Source organism: Haliotis asinina, chromosome 13 (genome assembly GCF_037392515.1).
Source record: "Haliotis asinina isolate JCU_RB_2024 chromosome 13, JCU_Hal_asi_v2, whole genome shotgun sequence".
NCBI lineage: Eukaryota > Metazoa > Mollusca > Gastropoda > Lepetellida > Haliotidae > Haliotis > Haliotis asinina.
Genome location: NC_090292.1, coordinates 14827682 through 14849372, shown reverse-complemented (window position 1 = coordinate 14849372; position 21691 = coordinate 14827682). Strand labels below are relative to the sequence as shown.

General features: G+C 38.4%; 1 protein-coding gene across 1 annotated transcript in view; it reads right to left on the bottom strand.

The window, feature by feature from the left end:
- LOC137259362 (neogenin-like) overlaps window positions 1-21691 on the bottom strand; it is a 63637-nt gene that overhangs the window by 5382 nt on the left and 36564 nt on the right. Inside the window, exons 10-25 of the mRNA XM_067797038.1 lie at window positions 20108-20321; window positions 19709-19854; window positions 18595-18932; window positions 17689-17833; window positions 17128-17238; window positions 16623-16820; window positions 15391-15486; window positions 13003-13320; window positions 12076-12183; window positions 9120-9314; window positions 8045-8210; window positions 6781-7019; window positions 6356-6472; window positions 5145-5312; window positions 1564-1746; window positions 441-598 (exon numbers count right to left, since the gene is read on the bottom strand). Of these exons, the coding sequence (XP_067653139.1) occupies window positions 441-598; window positions 1564-1746; window positions 5145-5312; window positions 6356-6472; window positions 6781-7019; window positions 8045-8210; window positions 9120-9314; window positions 12076-12183; window positions 13003-13320; window positions 15391-15486; window positions 16623-16820; window positions 17128-17238; window positions 17689-17833; window positions 18595-18932; window positions 19709-19854; window positions 20108-20321 (2900 nt within the window). The remainder of the gene's footprint in view (window positions 1-440; window positions 599-1563; window positions 1747-5144; window positions 5313-6355; window positions 6473-6780; window positions 7020-8044; window positions 8211-9119; window positions 9315-12075; window positions 12184-13002; window positions 13321-15390; window positions 15487-16622; window positions 16821-17127; window positions 17239-17688; window positions 17834-18594; window positions 18933-19708; window positions 19855-20107; window positions 20322-21691) is intronic.

Below are 21691 nucleotides of genomic sequence, written 5' to 3'. Positions count from 1 at the left end.
CAGATAGCCAAGGGGCAGTAGTTGGGGAACAGTTGTCCGGGTAGGCACTTGGCTGCGGGAACAGTTAGCCCGATACCTAACTTTACATGCCTTTTAGCAATATTCCAGCAATATCATGGCGGGGGACACCAGAAATAGGCTTAACACAATGTATACATGTGGGGAATCAAACTCGGTCTTTCGTTTGATGAGCGAATGCCTTAACCACTAGGCTACCCTATCGCCATCACACATATCAAGAATCCTGTAGAGTTTCACAATAGAATTCAGCCCACCATGTCTGTTCCCCACTAAGATCCCAGGCAGAATTGATCTTCGGCAACCCATGCTTGTTGCTCATGCTGTCAATCACAGGATTGTTGGGTTCAGACTCAATTATTAACAAAACTGGCAGCGCCATATAGCTGGGATTAAGTTGAGTGTGACATAAACAAACAAACCTCCATGCCATTGTCTTCTTTGCCAGTTTTTCCAGCTTTGAGCGTCACATCTGGCGCTTTGGAAGTGATGAGTGGAAGTGGAGACCGAGATTTGATGGGTCCAGCGGTGATTGGTGGAGTGGGCTTCTTGTAAGGACTTAGATTAGGCTGTGGCTTAACTGCAAGAAAAATACACACCTTGGTTACAATTCCTGTAAGTGCATAATAAGACCAATTATTCTTATTTCTGAATTTCTCATTTCAAAAGTATTTCAATCTATGAAAGGGAGCAGGGCCCCTTCCCACACAGCAATCTTAAAGCTAAATTTTGGAAGGTCTTTGTTGAAATGTAATGAAATAAGTCCCAAACCATGTGATTAAAAAAAATACAGTTTCAGTTTGCTGAAAAGCAGTTTAGTTTTTGTAGTATCAGGCGAAAACAAATAGAATGTTGAATGACCCCCTAACTTTTACCATCTCTCTCATCGATGTTCATGATGTTGATGCTGTCTGGTCCAGACTTGATTACTTACAGACCACCACCATATAGGTGGAGTATTGCTGATTGCAGCATAAAACTACACTCACTCACTCACTCTATCACTATCAAGAATTAAAATACTTCAAGAATGTGTATATACATAAAAAATACCATAAAGATGAAAAATCATAAAACAAACTTTTCAAAGTCTTTCTAACATAGAAAAATATTTAAAATTCTGTGAATGTATTTTCATTTTCCGTGAACTGAATATTTGCATGTATTATCTGTCCCTCTACCCTGAAAGTCTCTTGAAGATTTTGTGGAACATGCAAATTGTTGGCACTATTTATTCCATAAACCCCAAAAGAGGAGTGCCATAGCCATGAACAGAATACCGCTTTAGGGATTCAGTGTAGCTCATATTGCATTATTGTGTTGAACAACGTCGCAGCTTTTCTAATGATGCTTCTTGGGATTGTGGCGACAAACAAAAGTTATTATTTTCACATATTTGCTTCCACAAGACTTAACTTGACAAGTATTTTGGGTTTCTTATGTTCAAAATAATTGAAAAGAAAAAGATCCCACTTCCACCATGTCAAATGGTCCATGGCTTTGTTGCCTGGCAACCGTGGCAGCTGAGTGTTCCATGACTCCTACCTATGTGTCTGGGTGGGGTAGCTCCTGGGGAGGGGGGGCCAGGGAGGGCAAAGCTCCGCAGCGGGTTGGGGGTACGCCCCAGCGAAACCTTCAAGGCCTCTGAGGAAACCACCCCACTTGTTGACTCAGCGAATGTATTTGCTTGCTGATCATATGGGGTTGGTGATTCTGATGAGATAGGGCCTGGAATTAAGCATGATCACAGTTACCTCCCTTTGTCACATGACCTTTTTTCCCAATTTAAAAATCTTTCCGATGTTGAAGTTAAGTTGTGAACTGACTTGTCATCTCTTTTCATGAAATTTCAGCTTGTTAGGAACAGAGACAAATCCACTCGACAGATTTTGGACGATGAGACTGTTCTCATGCAGTTTGGTGATTCTGTAGATGGGAAGGGGCGGGACAAGAGATGTTATAACTGGTGGGAGGAGTCAGTATGATGGGGTCACATGCAAATGAGTGGGGTCAAAGCATTTTTGCTATGATTATATGTCTAGAACACTCAGCTACCACATGGGAGCTAACCCATTTCATCGACAACCAACAGACACATGGGTCATGTGACTTGGTGACATACACAACTGGAGACAATGGACATAGGGACAAAGTTAATCGCTTTGCACACAAGTCTATAGCACAATAATCAACCTTGGTACAGGAACTGTCATGTTTTGTTTGTCAACAATACCTCACAGTCCTAACACATTCTCTCCATCACCCCAAATACATATTCACCACGAGTGTCTTATCCTTATAAGGTAATGAGCACTTATAATATATACTGTACTATATACTATACTGTATATAAAGCAATATATACTTTATATATAAATATAATTGCTTTCAGTAATTTCTTATATTGCCAAATAGTTGGCAGCCATTTTTAAATATACACCATAGAAGTCACATGACTCCTGCAGCATTATAGGCCTATTGGGTCATAAGTGATTCTTGTACATTTTCTTGTACTCCCAGATTTGTAATTAAGTGAGTAAATGTGATTTTTATTGCATAAAATATGTAAATATGCACCTTATCTGGAGCTCTGGCTATAGCCATTGAGCTATAATGTGAGCTGACCAGTGAGTAGACTGAAATGTTGACTGCACCTGTCTTTAAGACTGATTGACTGATGGCATCAATACTGCACATGGGTGGTGGAGGAACGTATAAACACTGTGAAGTAACGCTGATATGTGTCTCATGGAGTTTAAGTGTCAATTCATATACTTACCTGTCAAGCATATTGATAGAACATATGTAATCATAATATTCCCAACTTGGCGCTGTTCAGTCTCAGAACAAAGAACTGATGCTATTCCAGCCTTTTGTTAAAAGTTTTTGTGAGAATATGTAGCAATGAAATAGAGGCCATGCAAGCCAAACCTAATAATCTTTCCTGAAATACAAGTTATGGCTCCCCACATCATGAAATTAAAGAATGATATGTTTCACTAAAATTTGAGGATGAAATATCTCTTAACATTAATGTTGATAAGGAAATTTAAATGTCACACCTTGTCGAGAACTGTTATCGACAAGTACAGAGAAAATAGCTATCCCTGCCTTATGCCCAATTGGGTGATCTGTCAGCAACACCTATCCATAAATTCTTCAAAATACATCCAGATGAAGGAAAATGGAAAACACATAAAATGGGTGTATGAGGGAAACGGGACAGAAATACAAACCTTAACTGTGAATGCTTCATGCAGGTATCTAAGGAACTAAAAGTGTAAGATGTGAGTGTTCTCTAGGTGTATCAATACTTAAAGACAAAAATTGAGCAGATTATTAATCCCCTGGTTAAATGTAAGATGCATGTAAGTGCAAAATGTGCTGAATAGTGCGTGCCAACAATTTCTGCAAAATTTCTGGCAATTTCCCCAGAATTTCTGCTAATTTCCCCAGAATTTCTGCAAAAATTAAGACAATTTCAGCAGAATTTCTGCAGGAACTCACTGTAATCGGCATCTCTGTTGTTTTGAGAAGAAGTAAAGTAGAAATACATGCCATAGCCTATTCTACTGGCGTAGGAGTCTTCAAACACGTCAGGGGGATAGCCCACACACTCGTCTTCGCTCAATGATGACATGGCTTTAGCTGACGAGGAAAACAAACAAATCATGCCACAAACACAACACACGCACACGCTAGAAAAATTACTTGCATTAGTCTTCCTCTTAATAAAAGTGAACAAAGTTATAAAGCATCACATTGAATATTTTAGTCATTACTCATCAGAGTAGCCACAGTGATCATTGAAACTGCATAAATTTTCATGATTCATTTTGTTTTAGTTTCGCTTACCAACCAAAGTGTTTAAACACATTAAACCCTTAATCACCACTGCTGATTATTACTATTTTGCAAATCCATATTATTATTATTATCATTTTTATACAATATATTCCCAATCAAAAAGTTTCAACCAAATCTTTTGAAACAGAACAGAACTCTAATCACCACTGCAGATTTGAAAACAATATATTCCTATAAAGGTAGCGGAACACGTTTTAAAAGTCCTCAAAACCATCATGCAAGATTACCTCATTCAAACACCAATATTAGTTCTATCAGAGCTCATTTCATGACATGGCTCTTGGTTCTGTTGACCAATAATTATTTCATCTTGAAAAACGTATGTCCAATGTTGCCAGAGCTCTGTCTGTGGCTATTCTGATACTGATAGTAATGTTTTCATTAATACAAGAGAAATACAAATAACAGTATGCATTTCCATCTTGGTTTATTGCACTGTACATTACCTATAATGCTTAATAATTCCTTCAACCATTTCTGTAATTTTACCAAAACATCAACTGTCATTCATACTTTTAGAAAGTTGTCAAAATATTTTGCAGTCAGTTATGACTAATAATTATTAGCTTTACACCTATCCATAAACTTCAGTAACCAGTTAATACCCATACTTCTGTAGGAAGGGTATTTTTCACCCATTCTATTCTGATCAATATCCTGGACCCATGCATATCAACAGATTCATTAGAAAACAGCCTGATGTTAAAAATAGCCATCCAATCAAATCATTCTTCTGAGCAATAGAAAATCTGTGCACTGTTAGTGATAAGAGAGATCGTTAGGTCAGTTCTGAAACGACTGATGATTGGATCCAGGGTTGTCATGGCAACAGAACATTATTACTCAAAAGCAGGGTGACATCATGCAGGAAACACTGAATGGAAACTACTGGACCACAACAAATTATTTCATTTTTTTCTTTTTTCTGTTCAAGAGTATTAAACATATTTTAATCCAAAAAGCATATATTTGTTACAGTCCGTTACAGGTGGGTGCAAAATTTGAAAATTGAATCAAGCAAATTATTAAGTGGGAAATGTGTTAGCCTGTGAAGATGCTTTAAAAGTCAGTAAACTGGAACATGATTAAAATGGAAACATATCGACAAAATATTGAACAAATCAAATCAAAATGATTTTAAAATTATTGAAGAACATCAAAATTGAATCAGATTTCAAAGAAATTCGCAAATTGAAATGTTAAAATAAACATCGAAAAAGAATTTTTTAAAAAATTGCAATTTCAGATTTAATACTCACTTGAGCTTGACTGTGGTATGTCCCCTGCGTTAACACGGGGCGTTGAGGTGTATTGTGTGTTGTACTGGGTTCGAGGGTATACAGGTCTCATTGGATGACCTCCGACATCTCGAGGGTCAATCATTTGGGTAATGTGACCATTTGGTAATGCTGTTACCGTGGCAACCGCTGAAGGTAAAATGGATGGATGTAAAGACAGTTGAAGATTTCAAAAGGTACCAAAGGTTATGCTGCGCAGTTAGAGAAGACACACTGTAGGGAAATGAAACAAGTTATCAACTCTGACGGCATGGTGGGTGAGCTGGCTAAGGCTCTGGGCTAGTGTTCAAACCTGTGAGCTTGAGGGGACGGGATCAAGCCCACTTGTGACTGGGTGTTAACAGCTTGGTGTGAATTGAGTCTTAATGTCTTCTAAATGTGTTGCAGGGTAGCCACTACCCATTATGCTGAAGACCCAGGACCCACATGGGTACAATGCGTGAAAACCATGCACTGAATTACTGCTAGAATGTTTCTCAAAATGGTGTAAACTGACCTCACTCACCCAGAACCAAGATTTTCGAAGCTCTCTTAGCGCTAAGATAGTCGTAAGTGCCATACATTAACATTAACATATGACAATCTTAGCACTAAGAGAGCTTCGAAAATCTAGGTCTAGGGCCCTGTTTCACAAAAATCTCAAACCTAAGATCTCATAACTTTTCTTGTAGCATTCGTACCTACTATACTGTAACACAGTAAGTATGAATGCTATGAGAAAAGTTACGAAATCTTATACTTACGAGATCTTTGTGAAACGGGATCCAAGTATTTAATGTGAATAGCTGAGGCTTTAACAATTAGGCTTTCCCATCACCCGAAAACAAGTTTTACGCTGAAATGAGGTGTTTCAGTTACTGTGAAATATACAGTGATTTGGTAAAAAAACCCATCTTCCTTCACATGCTGACAATATATTACACATTTGAAATCGACAGGAATGTCTTGTACCAAAATTTCCAAAAGTGAGTGAGATGAGTTTTATATTGCTTTTGGCAATATTCCAGCAGTATCACGATGAGGGATACTAAAAATGGGCTTTACCCACTGAACCCATATGGGGAATCAAACCTGGGTCTTCGATGTGATGAGCTTACAGTTTAATTATTAAGCTATCCCCATTGCCCACAATTTCAAAATGCTTCTGTGCTGTGATGATGACAAAGACGTACGTTCTTTCTGAAGCGGCTGTGCATCCACGGGGATGGTGATGGGCTTGGGACGGACGATACTTCTCTGATGTGAAGGCTGGTACCTCTCCTCCCCACTTGAAGGGTACCCACTCTCCCCTGCAGGAGACAAATATCACCATTAAAACAAACGGTCTCTCTCCCGTTGGAGACAAATATCACCATTAACTCACACTCTCTCTTTCAACATATTATTTTCAACGCTGTAATTCATTTTCAAAATGGCCGATAGTTTGATTTTATGACATTTTGCACATTTCCTGTCTGAGTATTCAAAACCTTACAGCCTTTAACCTTTCTATAAGTTTCACATTTCAATATTTTTCGAGTCAATAGGTTTGCAAACAACTTTTTAAAATGTTTGTCCTTCACATTGTTTCCAGAACTGCTGTATTTTAAATACTCACCAACAAAAGAGTTCCTCCGCTTGTCCATGATGTCCAGACCAGGAGGGAACTCGTCGAGCCGGTCCGAGGATCCGCGTGACGACCGCCGTAGTGTGCTGGTGGCGACGGACATGTTGGACTCACTCCGCTGGGACTTGTCCATCTTTCCCATCTCCATGTGGTTGGGTTGATGGATCCACAGGTCTGGAGGCTTCACATCCTTCGGGATCCCCTTCAACGGCTTGTTCGGGGACTTATAGCTAGGAAGTCAGATCAGAGGAATCAGTGCTGAAGTATTACACTGATTTCAGCAATATTCCAGATATATCATGGTATGATTCTTCAAAGGCATTTAGAAGTTGGCGTAGCAATACAGGACAATTTTTATGGATAGTAACTAACTTCTTGAGTTTATTTTCATGACGTTTCGGGGCTTATCCCATGGATGATGAATAACTTCTGTGTACTGTTAATAGTATTACTTTACATGCTATACATGCAACACATTTATCAAAAATCTTTGTACATGTCCAAACTTACAATTTGATACAATAATGATCTGTCATTTCTAATTTAATCCTTCAACACTACTATATATACAAAATAAGATGTATTCATTCTATAAATCAGGTTAGTTGTAACCATTCACTACTAATTTTATTATGTTGTCATAGCATTCCTGTTAGCTACTGGTATCATGTTGTCATAGCATTGTGACGTCATAAGCATTGTGAGGTCATGGGCAGAGTTAACAGTTAGCCTTAATGTTGAGTTCAGCTCAACCTGATGAGGGGGCTAGGATAAGCCCCGAAACGTCGTGAAAATAAACTCAAGAAGTTGCTATCCATAAAAATTGTCCTGTATATCATGGTCGGTACACCAGAAACAGGCTTCACTCATGTGAAGAATTAAACAATGGCCATTGGTGTCATGAGCCATCGCTTTAACCTCTAGACCATGCCACCGCCTCCAGTTGAATTATAAGCTTTGAAATATTGAAGTTGATTTTGTTGTAAGGGACCATTCAAAAGTAATGGTCAGGGGGTGATGATGATTTAAATGAGGGTCACCCTTTTTGTACTGGAGGGTAGAGAGTCATCAATTCTGTACACATGTGCAAGGAAGGGGGGCAGTAATTTTGTTCATTAAATATAAAAGAATTTTACTAGAAAATTTCTACATGACACCATGCAGGGGGTGGGGGGTCACTCACTTTGTACATAAATATAGGATGGGTCATAGAAGAATAGAAGATTAGAGCCACATTCATCTACCATCCCCTCACCTTCTGATATCCTGGCGCTGAGCGTCACGTTTCTTGCACAGAAGCACACTGACCACAATGATGATGATACAGAAGATTATCCCCACGGCAACCGCGATGATGATAATGATGATGTTCATGGACAAGCCACCCTGTTCGTTAGAATCTGTCATGGCTGCCTGGTCGACTAAGAGACAAATGAGACAACAGCATTACAGCTAGATTTTCACTCTTTTCCCATCATTTGAGAATTGTGTATATTATTTATATTTCTGGGGGTATGTTTGAAAAATAAGAATCCCTATTTATTGTCATAATGTAAGTTAGTAATCCTTGAATTAATGATCAGCTTTTCAACATGGCGACAGTAATTCTTCATTACAGCCAAAGGTAATTTCCTACAATTTCCACACATCTAGAAACTAATATTGAACAAAATACCTTAATCAGTAAACCATAAACAAGTATGCCAGTAGAAATAACACTAACATTTACCATCATGATTCCAAACGAAGTATGCAACAGATGTAGTGGATGTCAACAAGTATGAGAAATGATTTCTACAGATGCTGTTTATGTCAACACGTGAATAACGACTCCCAGTTCATGGTGCCAAGGAACAGTGCATTATTTAAACAGGTGCATATAATGATATAAGAAACAAACAATAAATTTCAACAAATTATTCAGTTCATAATGGTAGAAAATACTTGGTAATTTCAATAGATGCACTTCATGTCATAATCATAAATCATGTTTTTATCAGGCACAATTTATCATTTTCAAAGACAAACCATAACTTCTGCCAAAAGAATCCATGATTTTAACAAATGCAATTCAAGATTTCAATGGACAAAGTTCCCATGTGCTTGTTGTTGAAGCTGCACTCAGCAATATTCAATCTGTATGTCTGATGGTTGTCAATAACTGAGTCTGCACTAATCAACATCTACACAGTTCGGACACGAGGAAATGTAAATGAACCTGATCATTCAATCTTATTAGTCACCTCTTACAGCAAGCATGGGTTGCTGAAGACCAATTCTAACCCTGATCTTCACAGATCTGTTCCCTGGTAACCTAGCCCCAGACTCACTTTTGGGTGTTTTGTAGATCTTAGTTTCCGACATAGGTCCGTAGCCTTTCCGATTCCGAGCCTGAACTTTAAAGTAGTAGGTTGTGTCGGGCGTCAGGTCGCTGATGACTGTGGACAACTTATCTCCAACCACCCCTTCTAGAACCCAGTCTCTGTCTGCCTGGTTGGAGTCGGTTGTGTAAAATATCAGGTACCCTGAAAGAAAAAAGAAAAGTTAATTTAAATATTTTTTAGCATTTTAGCATCAAGAAAAAAAAAGAAAAAAAATTTGACGTTTCACAAGCGTTTTTCAGCTTTTGTAATTTTGACCTCAATTTGATGCCAACAAGTATCAGGTCAAACAAGGTCATTTCCGATATTTCTTCGCTAGTAAACAGAAAATAATATATGTTTGATGTGTTTGTGTTTTCTGACTCGTACATAACTCGTGAGAGAAAGATGGTAAATGTGACTAGAGCTAAAGACTATATTGCTTGTACTGCAATGCTTGCAAACTTAAATCAAGATAATACTTAAAATAAAATGGTTTTCTAAAACAGTAACATAGTACATTCATGATTTCCAATAAATAAACTGTTTTATAATAACGTAGTAGAATTAATGATTTCCAAAAAATAAACTGTTTCATAAGGACATAGTAGAATTAATGATTTCTCTCAAATAAACTGTTTCATGATAAAACAGAACAATTAATGATTTCCGATAAATAAACTGTTTTATAATAACGTAGCAGAATTAATGATTTCCAATAAATAAACTGTTTTATAAGGACATAGTAGAATTAATGATTTCTCAGAAATAAACTGTTTCATGATAACACAGAACGACTGATGATTTCCGATAAATAAACTGTTTCACAATAACGCAGAGATTTAATAAATAAACTGTTTCACAATAACATAAAAATACAAGATTTTGTCCCTTCACTACCTAAACAGACGCCGCCATATAGCTGGAATATTGCTGAGTGCGGCGTAAAACTAAAACTCACTCACTCACTCACCTAAACAGAACATCATATTTACAAACTTGTTTGCGGCTTTTCTGAAGTTTCCGTTGTGTATATTACTTTCCCAAAGTTATTTTTTTCCACATATATTCGCGTATTCTGTGGGACGAGGAACAGAGTGTGTACGACAGCGACTTGCAGGGAGAGTACGACAGCTAGTGTGACTGATTACCACTGACACGAGTGCGACAAGTGAGACCACACACGATATGTGCATGAAAATACCAACAAGAGTAAATGTCTACCTCTAAACCATTGAACAAAGTGAACACCTACAGAGCACAAATCATCCAGAATACACCAAATAAAAGTCAAGGAGAAATAAAGGTCTTTATCGCATTTGTATATATAAAAAAATCATTATTATTAATTTTTTTCTGATTTTTGTTGTTGACATTTTTCCTTTTTTCCTAAAGTTCTGAAAAGAATGATAATGATAGAGGTTTTGAAAAGCAAAAAAAAAAACGGCTTTCTCAGACTCAAAATATAAAGGAACTTTTTCTGCAAAACATTGGTTGGCTTTTTGTAGGGTACTGTCAGGAAATCATTTCTGTTTAATCAGTTGTGGAACTGCTACCAATCCTTTGGAAATCCTTTCTGCTGCAAATTTGCTGCAGTTCCTGCAATTGTGACCTCTGTATTAGACGACACTGACACCGCCAATCTAAGTTTGGAAAAACAGCAGAATCTGTGAAAAGAGCAAGTTGCACCATGGGAAACAGGAAGTTGTACCTACTCCACAGGGGTGCATTATGGGAGATGACATGGACTAACAGATACAGACGGACAGACATGGACACAGACAAACAGACACAGGCACACTGAGACTGTGGTTGGGAATAGCATACCTCTTGTTTCTGTAGAGGGATGGCAGGAAAAGATATAATGGTGTACATGAACAGGTTGGAAAAATCAGTGTTAGGGGTGTCACGATTCACTGTTCCACCAATACATCAGAAGTTATCAAACGAGATGACGCATGACAGTCTAGCTTCATGTTTTCTTTGTTTTGATTTTTAAAAAATAGTGCATGTGGGTCTCTGGGTCAATATCTCGGACACAGGAACACTTCAGATGTTCTATAATTGAGCAAAGGAGTGTACTACGATTAAACAATCTAAAATGAAGAATGCATAGTGCTTCAGCCAATCAGATTATTCACTCACTCACTCACTCATTTAGGAAATACTCAAAAAGAACAAAATATTAATTCATTTAGGACATCTTCAAAGAGCACAAAATATTTGTTTATTTCGGGAATCCTCAAAGGGGACAAATATTTATTTATTTATTTATTTATTTATTTATTTATTTATTTATTAAATCCTCAAAGAGCATAAACATTCCTTTGTGGTTTCCGTTTTTGGCTTAAATGCCATCATTCTCAGAAATGACTCTGCACATGTGTAATTGTCCACATTCACAAATGATTCAAAATTGTTTTCAAGATACAGATATGTGACAAACTTCACTCACTCGTACTGAGAAATTCAAGGCCTTTATTCTCATTGTCTGATTGTGAACCTGACAGAATGTCCTACAGAGTCCCCAGGGGGTCCTTGTACATGACAGCCTTAGCGCTACACCAGTCGTCACAGGAGTTAATGCTAAGATCACTTTGAAATCTTGATCTTCAGTGAGGCTAGGTATCAGGGTGAAACATTTCACGTTAATTAGAAGCTCACTAAACAAAATGCTGACTTGGCAAAATAAGAAAATATACCTGAATCATTGGAGTAAAACATAAATGATTTACTTAATAGAGCAAAGCCATGGAGCAAGGAGAAAGTATCGAAAGATTTGAACAATGTTGTATCATATTTGTATTTATGTGATGAAAGTATTTTGATGTGTATTGATAGGCAAGGTGAGTGTATCGTCACACCCCTATATCATGTACTAAGATTCTGATTCCTGTTTTCGAAGAGCGAACACTTGACGGCTTACCTGTGATTAAACCATTGGGTTTCTGGGGGGGTTGCCAGTTGAGGGTGACAGCAAGGGGGTTGCCCTCCACAGCCACTGGTGTCAAGTCTCTTGGCTCAGATCCAGGTGCTGGAAGAGACGAGTGAGTGAAAGAGCTTTCAGCAATATTCCAGCAATATCACAGTGGGCTTCACACATGGTTCCCGTGTAGGGGATTGAACCTGGGCCTTCATTATGATGACGTGACACTTTAACCATTACGCAGAGTTCCATCTGTTCAGATTCCATCAGCCATTATTAAAACATTTTTTTCAGCTGGAATCTAGTAAAAGACATTTTACTTTTACTTTAGCCATTTAACTGAAGCGTTTTATGTTTTGTAAAATGTCCGTCAACAATGTTCCAGCTATGATTGTGGACTTGGACCAGACAATCTGGTGACAGATACCGAAACCAAAGTCAGCTTATAGACTGACTCACATGAACCGAGTAAACCGTTCTGATCCTCTTTCGACCAGTACAGACGGGAAGGGACCTGTTCTAGTCAGGAATTATAGTTTATATCAGCTAGTGCTATCAGTGTTTGAATCTAATGTTGGTCCTCAGGCCTGAAGCTGACTAAAGCCCACTTGGACCCACAGCTTTTGGTTTACAGTTGGCAGCTTTTGCATCCCCAATAAAACCCCCCAAAAACATGATATTTTTGTTTGATAGGAATTACTATTTTAGTGAAAACATTAACGCCAAAACATTCTGATCACGACCCACAAGATCGTAATTGGTTCTGGCTACTTATGGCCTGCAGCTTCTCAGGGTTAAGGGCAAGCACTGTATGGTTTTGGTTATGAAAGAAAATCTACAAGGATTGTTGCTTTCTTTTCACTTTTGTAAGCAAACATATTTTCAACATTGGCAATATACAAGCCAGTAATCCTACTTTTCACGTACCTGATTCTTGTGTTGTGTTGACGACACTCATACTCCAGGTGCTCTGTCTGCGACCTTTGATGACCTTGACTGAGAACTCATACTGAGTGTTTGGCTTGAGTCCATCAACATGGGCGTTGAGATCGGTGGAGTTGAGCTGCCTCGGTCGCCGGTTGTGGCTCGGTAGTGGTGTGTATCGCACAGTGTAATACCTGTTATCTGTTATCTTCTGACTCTTGCCGAGGGTGTTATCAGCCCATGTCAATACAATGGTGGACGGCGACAACACGATGGCCTTGAGACCAATCGGTGGCATCATTGGCGTGGCAGGTTCCTCTGCTGGGAGAAACGGGCAAAACCCATTCTATTTTAGTACCAGGAATCGTTAGTGGCAACAGAACTACAAGCAGGACAACTAGTCTTGGTTAAACTATTTCAAAGGAACTTGAAATGGACAATTAAGTAAAAGGGTGGAGAAATGGGTCTTAATCTGTAGTCACAACCTGGGACTCAGTTCACAACTCCATTGTAGTGGCAACAGAACTACAAGCAGGAAAACTAGTCTTGGTTAAACTATTTCAGAAGAACTTGAAATGGACTATTTAGTAAAAGGGTGGAGAAATGGGTCTTAATCTGTAGTCACAACCTGGGACTCAGTTCACAACTCCATTGTAGTGGCAACAGAACTACAAGCAGGAAAACTAGTCTTGGTTAAACTATTTCAGAAGAACTTGAAATGGACTATTTAGTAAAAGGGTGGAGAAATGGGTCTTAATCTGTAGTCACAACCTGGGACTCAGTTCACAACTCCATTGTAGTGGCAACAGAACTACAAGCAGGACAACTAGTCTTGGTTAAACTATTTCAAAGGAACTTGAAATGGACAATTAAGTAAAAGGGTGGAGAAATGGGTCTTAATCTGTAGTCACAACCTGGGACTCAGTTCACAACTCCATTGTAGTGGCAACAGAACTACAAGCAGGAAAACTAGTCTTGGTTAAACTATTTCAGAAGAACTTGAAATGGACAATTAAGTAAAAGGGTGGAGAAATGGGTCTTAATCTGTAGTCACAACCTGGGACTCAGTTCACAACTCCATTGTAGTGGCAACAGAACTACAAGCAGGAAAACTAGTCTTGGTTAAACTATTTCAGAAGAACTTGAAATGGACAATTTAGTAAAAGGGTGGAGAAATGGGTCTTAATCTGTAGTCACAACCTGGGACTCAGTTCACAACTCCATTGTAGGGCTACAACTACTACAGCCCTGTGTAAAGGTCAGGGAACTCCACAGATGTAGAGCTACAAGTGTTTCATGACGTTTGGCCCAGTTTTTCTAAATAAAATTCTTGGGGATGGATGATAGACAGGCACATTTTTTAGTTTCCTAATAATTAACACAGAACTGGGAAAATGAACATATTATTACTTTTATGAGTAGTGTTTTGGAGTGAGTGAGTGAGTTAATGTTTACATCACTTCAAGTAATACTCCAGCAGTGGGACAGCAGGGGACACCAGAAATTGGCTTCACACGTTGTACCCATGACGGGAATCAAACCTGAATCTTCAGTGTGACAAGTGAACGCATTAACCACAAGGCTACCCCACAAGCCCAGGTATTTTGGAAGTTGGGGAATGAAATACTCAAAATTTTATAGATAACAACTGTGTGTTTCTTGTGAGTTCAACATTTTGACTCTAGTACAAAGTCAACATGGAAAAAGAATCTTAGCCAAAATGTTGCACTCACCAAAAATATGAAGTTGCTATCCAAACAATTTCATATTAATCCATTAGTATCAAAGGCTATGGTTATATTGGAGTATTGGAGAAATTGTTGCAGAATAACTAGATAATGTTATCATTCTGTATCAGTTCTAAACTAAGATAGGAATGTGAGTGATTGAGTGTGTTTGGTTTTGCACCCCTTTTAGCAATATTCCGGCACGGGACACCGGTAATGGGCTTTACACATTGTTCCCATGTGGGAACTGAACCCAAGTCTACAGTGCAATGAGCAGACACCAAATCCATTAGGCTACCCCATTGCCCTAAGACATTTAAGTAGTGGGAGTAGGTTATAATACTACACTTTTACCTGAAGGTTATTGACAGATGTCTAACTAGGGGATGAAATACTCATAATAGTCCTGGAGAATAATAATGACACAAAAAGATCTAATAAAACACAGTGAATAAATCTAATCCAACAACATCAAAAGTTACAGATACATAATGCATTTCAGAAAACACACAATGATGACAAGATTAATGATTTAACATAAATTTATTTGTGAGTTATCAATTTTTGGATTTAAAAATAGAGAAAAACATCTGTTCTTTAAAAGACATATCAAACATGATATAGCTATTGAATTTAAAAAATTGAAATCTAAGTTTGAACTGACTTGTCTCCTCCATAGTGGTAACGGTCTCGTATTTGACTTCTCCTTCCCCCTCCTTGTTGAATGCTCGTATAGATATCACATATTCTGATACCGGCTCTGAAAGAAGTATATTCAGTATGACTAGTCTTATGTCAGACCAATAAAACTGAAAGACAACATTCTTTAACTTTATATTTTATGAAGTGATAATTAAGAAAGTCCTCTCTGTTGTGCATTACATTTAGATCTGGGGGTGCAACAGTACGCTATGCCACAGTTCTGTACGTATTGTGGTTCACAGCTCTTGTTTTGGTACAATTCGGTTAGGTTAATAAACAATAAAGTCAGATGGGATGAATGTTTTATTGGAAAGACAATGCTGGTATGGTTAAAGTTGCAAAAAGATGATGCCTTTACACTATCTTGTTCATCCAATTGATTTAGCATAAGTTGTCTACAATAGTGACACAGACACGTCAAAAACGTAGATACATGAAGATGTCATCTTGAATTAAATTACATGGAGTATTTGTCGTGATTTTCCGAAAGTAATATGTGTAAGGCGAGTAATATGATATTTTCGGTACGAAAAACTGAACACACCATTTTTGTCAAGCTGAAATTCGGTGTACTGAACCGAAAACAAAATACAGTTACTGGACCACTAGCCTGTGCTAGTTGAAATTCAGTCGACCAGTCAATCTCCAGTCACTGACGCAACTGGCAAGTGAATTTTCATGGGGTAAATTTGTAAATATATCACTCTTTGTGAAATTATAACACAATTTGAAATAATGCATAATAATGGAGGGATGACAATGTTCATCATCTTGGCAGCATAATAATGGAGGGATGACAATGTTCATCATCTTGGCAGCATAATAATGGAGGGATGACAATGTTCATCATCTTGGCAGCATAATAATGGAGGGATGACAATGTTCATCATCCTGGCAGCATAATAATGGAGGGATGACAATGTTCATCATCTTGGCAGCATAATAATGGAGGGATGACAATGTTCATCATCTTGGCAGCATAATAATGAAACCCAATGTACATTAAAATTTTGGACAAGTGAATTATTTCCGAAAATAGAAAGTTTCAGGCATACCTAGCCTGACTGTCTTGCCAAATTTGGGAACTTTTCCTCACAGTGACATGACGAGAGAAGATTTGAACCACCAGGCTAACCCAACTCCACCTGAGATGTATTAGACACAACAAGGTACAGCCTGTTGCCCTTAACTTACGGAGATTCTGTATTGTATAGTCGTGAGTGTTGGCATCGACTGTTGAGCGGTAAACATCGGGTAGATTCTTGCCATATCCCAACACATAGCCTCGAACTAGAATCTTCGAGTCTGATGGCGGAGGTGCCCACGTGACAATGATGGAGTTAGCGCGAGGCTTCACAGACAAACGGGCAGGTCGAGGAGGTACTTGGTTTTCTGGACAAAAAAACATCAGCATAAGATTTATAAGAAGTAATTTCAAGAAAGGATATTCTTTAAAATGTCTGTAATATTATCAACAAATATTATTCTAAAATGTTTTAACACATTTTCTAAATTTCAAGGAGGACAAAAAAGAGAGAACCCATAAAATACATAGAGGCTAACTCCTCCCTGTCAATCATTATAAAATAATAACTCCTCCCTGCCAATCATTATAGAATAATAACCCCTCCCTGCCAATCATTATAAAATAATAACTCCTCCCTGCCAATCATTATAAAGATGTTCATATGATACGAACCTAATAGGTCATCTCGGTAGGTGGTCGCATGTTCCCAAGATGTGGCCGGACCCGATCCATTGACGGTCAAGGCTGAGATCCTTACCTGGTACTCAGTACCTTTACGAAGCTCTGAAAACAAGTCACAGTATCAGTAAAATGTCCATGTAACATGATCCTTCTTTAGAACTGTGAACTGAGCAGCACTTGAAATTTCTCTTTGCGTTTTTGTAATATAATGATGCACTCAGCTATGATCAAGGGCCAGTACCTGGTTTGTTGTTTAACACCGCACTCAGCAATATTCCATCTATATTGTTGGGGTCTGTACAGAATCAAGTTTGGACCAGATAATCCAGTGATTAACAGCATGAGCATTAATGTACACAGATTGGATACCATGATGTCTATCAAACATCTGATCCCATCAGTCGCCTCAAAGTAGGGCTACTGAAGAACATAACAGTGATTGATATTATGAATGACATCCAATGTTAGTCCCATCCATCTACGACCTTGACTACAACATGTGAACAGAGTCATAGACTTGTGAGGGCTTCTGTCCAAGACAAGTTCGTGTACCTGTGAGAGCATAGTTGTTTCTGTTTCCATCGGTGGTGACAGTCTTTCCTTGCTTGGTTCCGCGCCGCTTGTAGCGGATCTTGTAACCGGTGATGATTCCGTTTCGGTTGTCCAAGGCAGGTGGTTCCCATCGGACAATGATCCGCTAAAGAAATTGAGTGAGAGAGTGAGTGAGTGAGTTTTTGAACTCTGAGAAGTAACTCGTTTAATCATAGCATGTCACATATCTCTGTAATCAAAACTATTCAAGAACACTGTATAACTATGTATGCCATTTGTCCAAAACTACTCATAACCACATTTCTCAAAACTACAATGCTGAAATAAATATCTTTTAAAATACAGAGACAGCAATGAATAAGGGAAATTAAGGATATTATGACCTATCATGTGAATTACAATCAAAACGGACTAAAAAGGACCACAAAGCTAAGTCCCTCTTAAGGCCACATAATCTTGTAGGATGTCACTATACTTCCGAAAACTGTCCCAGGTATAGCATTCCAAGTTTTCGACTAACACTGCACAGAACTCTGAAAAAATACTAAAAGCAGAAATAAAACCCACCCATTTAAATAAAAAATGTGATGAGAAATACAAAATTTATTCAATGTGGCCTAATCACAGTCTGTTATACGTATTATGAGTAAAATATGCAACAAATGTAACGGACAAAAACATCAGTTTGGTATATCCGTCAGTTTGTGGTATGGCTGTTATTAATAACACACAGTTTACTGTATTCAGTCTTGCATGATAATAAATTTAAATTTTAAATAAAATTTTTCGTTCAAAAACATACTGCGGTACTCTTTATGTATATATACAGCAAGTGGATATCTGTCCGTTTGTCATATGACTGTTCAATTTTAAATATCAAATTCATTCCTTGGTTCCATAACTTACTGTGGCACTGGACACTTCCAAGGTGAAGTTCTGAGGTGCAGCACTTGGTTCATCTGAAAATGTCTTTGACACAAATTCTTCAGTACTCATTCCAGGACCGTTTTGGTTGTGCGCCACCACTCGTAAACTGTACTCGCGGAACTTCTTAAGCTTCTTCAGGACATGTTCTGTGCTGTATACAGATACTTCCTTCTCGGAGTCGGAGCCGACCTCGTAGTAGATGAGGACGTAGTGTGAGATGCGACCCTTGCTCTCCACTGGTGGATTCCAGTTCACCCTGATGGAGGTCGGGGTCATCGCCACGGCTCGGAGGTTGACGGGCGGGCTAGGAACATGCACTGGAATGCAAGGTGAAGACTGTATATGGAATTTTGGGGATTACACCTTCTCAGCATAGTACCACTTACAGTCTTTTGTAGAGTTGAGTCCATTATGGGATTCGAACCCACACTCAGAGACTGGTTGGTAAATTATCATGTCTGAACCAGACAATCCAGTGATCAACAGCATGCACTGATTTACACAATTGGGACATGACATGTGTGAACCAATCAATGAGCTTGATCTCCCGATCCTGTTAGTTGTTTCTTACAACAAGTGTGAGTTGCTGAAGGCCAATTTGTACCTTCAAATATTTGGGGTGTATAGGAAAGATGCTGCAAAATTACATGCTGTTGATCACTGGATTGTCCGATTGTTTACCAACAGTTGCCACACAGGTGGAATATTGCTGAGAGCATAAAACTGAACTCAGTCACTCATACCAATTGTGTCAAAATCAAGTTTTAGAAATAATTGTAAGCAGGCAACAGCCAGGTGACTGTTTGATGACTCAACACCTGTAGTATCAGGTGGTCAGGATTGCTGTCATGGTATCCAAGTAGCATAAAGCGATGCTCATGCCATTGATCACTGGATTGTCTGGTCCAGACTCAATTGTTAACAGACCACCGCTATTATAGCTGGAATATTGCAGAGTGTGGCATTAAATAACAACCATCCAACCAAATGAGTGTCAACTGTGTCAAATCAAAACAAAAGAGAACAAAAGCTAAATGAAACAGTTAACAATCAGGTGATTATTAATTACACAGTCTGTCCTGGTGATTTGTACCTTCTTGGTCAGTTGTGACTGTGATCCTGGCTTCCTGTCTACTGGCTCCGAACCGGTTGTAGGCTATCACACGGTACTCATATTCGGTGTGCGGCTTCAGGTGCTGGATGTTGGCCTCCGTGGTGGTCGTGTTCGTCACACGCTCTCTGTGACAAAAAACATTAATATTGACATCATCAGTCAATCATGCTCATCACACACTCTTTGGAAAAAACATCTCAAAGTCAACTATTCCCAAACACAAGCTAATTTCTGAATAAAAACCCTTATTGACCCCCAAACACTTGCAAAATCTTCACATTCATCCCCCTACCGTCATCATTATAACGATGATCATCATTGTCCCAAAGCCGAGAGATGGTTAACTTCCCACAGATTGATCCAATCAGATTCTCTTACCTTTCTGACCCCTTCTCCTGCCAAAACACAGAATAGGCGATGATGTCCGACGGAATGCTCCCCGCTGGTGGTTGCCATGACAATGTGACAAATCTGGTTGATACCAGGACGGCCCTGAGGTTGATCGGCGCAGTGGGCAGGTTCTTGGCGTCGGCGTGAAGAGCTCCTGGATGAATGAGGGGGTACAGAGAAGGGGTGGTGGGGAGGGGGACGTCTAAGGGAGGCAAAAGAAACAAAAAGTGTCAAAGCAAACAAACTGAAAAAGAACCGAAGCAGCAGGCAATGTTTAAAACATAACATCAGCGACCATGGCTTAAGACTATCAACATTCTTGTGGTCAAATACGCATAACCTGTTCATGTCCAAACTGTCTTGAATACCTTGGAAATTTTGAATTTTACAATATTTTAATTTTTACGTTTTGAAAATATGTGAAATCTGATAGTAAAATTAAATGAATAATGAATGAACAATGATTTCAAGAATGTGTGAATTAATTCTTTATTTAGCATTATGATCATTATTATTATGACAGGCAGGGTTGAATTCAGTTAGGAAAGCATTGCGACCTCACGCCTCTATCATGCAACATTTAACTGTAGGATGTCACAGTGTCTGTTCACGCATCTTCCTCACTGCTGGCTTAGTTTAGTTTTACTCCACTTTTAGCAATATTCCATCAATTTCAGCTGAGGACACATAAAAAGGGCCTTACAAATTGTACCCATGTGGGAAATCAAACCTGGGTTTCTGGCATGACAATCGAACGCTAAAAGCACACCATCACCCATATCTTTCTGAAGCACCCTTGATGCACGACTGATACCAGAATTGGAATAATTTGTCAGCATATTGTGAGCTGAACTGTCCAAATATTAACAGACGTTAATGATATTTATATTCTGTCCTGTCAGTGCTATATTTCAAACTGCTAGTACCAATGAAAGTCTGTGCTGGTGTTTCGGATACTGAAAACATCACAGAGGGGTCATTATGTTGATCACTCGATTGTCTAGTCCAAACTTGCATAATTACACATCTTCCTAGAATATTGCTGAGTGTATTACTATCAACAAGCAAACTTCACAGTGAATTCCCTTACATCACTCTGCTGACAATTAGAGCTAAAATTTATAAACTTACTTTGATTTTGACCACCTAAACAAACTTGCCCAAATTAATTCCCTTTTTCTGCAAGGCTGAAATCTTTATTTTTTCAACTAAAAAATTCTGTATTGTGTAGTTACTGGCAGTCAGAAACCAAATCCATCATTGATTATCAGAGGATTTGTGGTAAACAATTATTGACTATAGTCAAAATATATAAACATTTTTTTATTCAATCACCAATTTTAAGGGTTTTCCCCCAGATTTTTTCTAATTTATGTTCACATAATTATTCCGTTTATTTATAATTGTCAGTGTGTCTCATTATGTTCACAGTAGATATAAAATTTATTCATAGACAGGTTACAGTTATATTTACCATAGTGGTGAATATGGAACTATGAATACAAAAATGTTTTTTTACAGTTAATCATTACTTTTAATCCTTCCTTGGATTGATTACACGATGCCATTTAG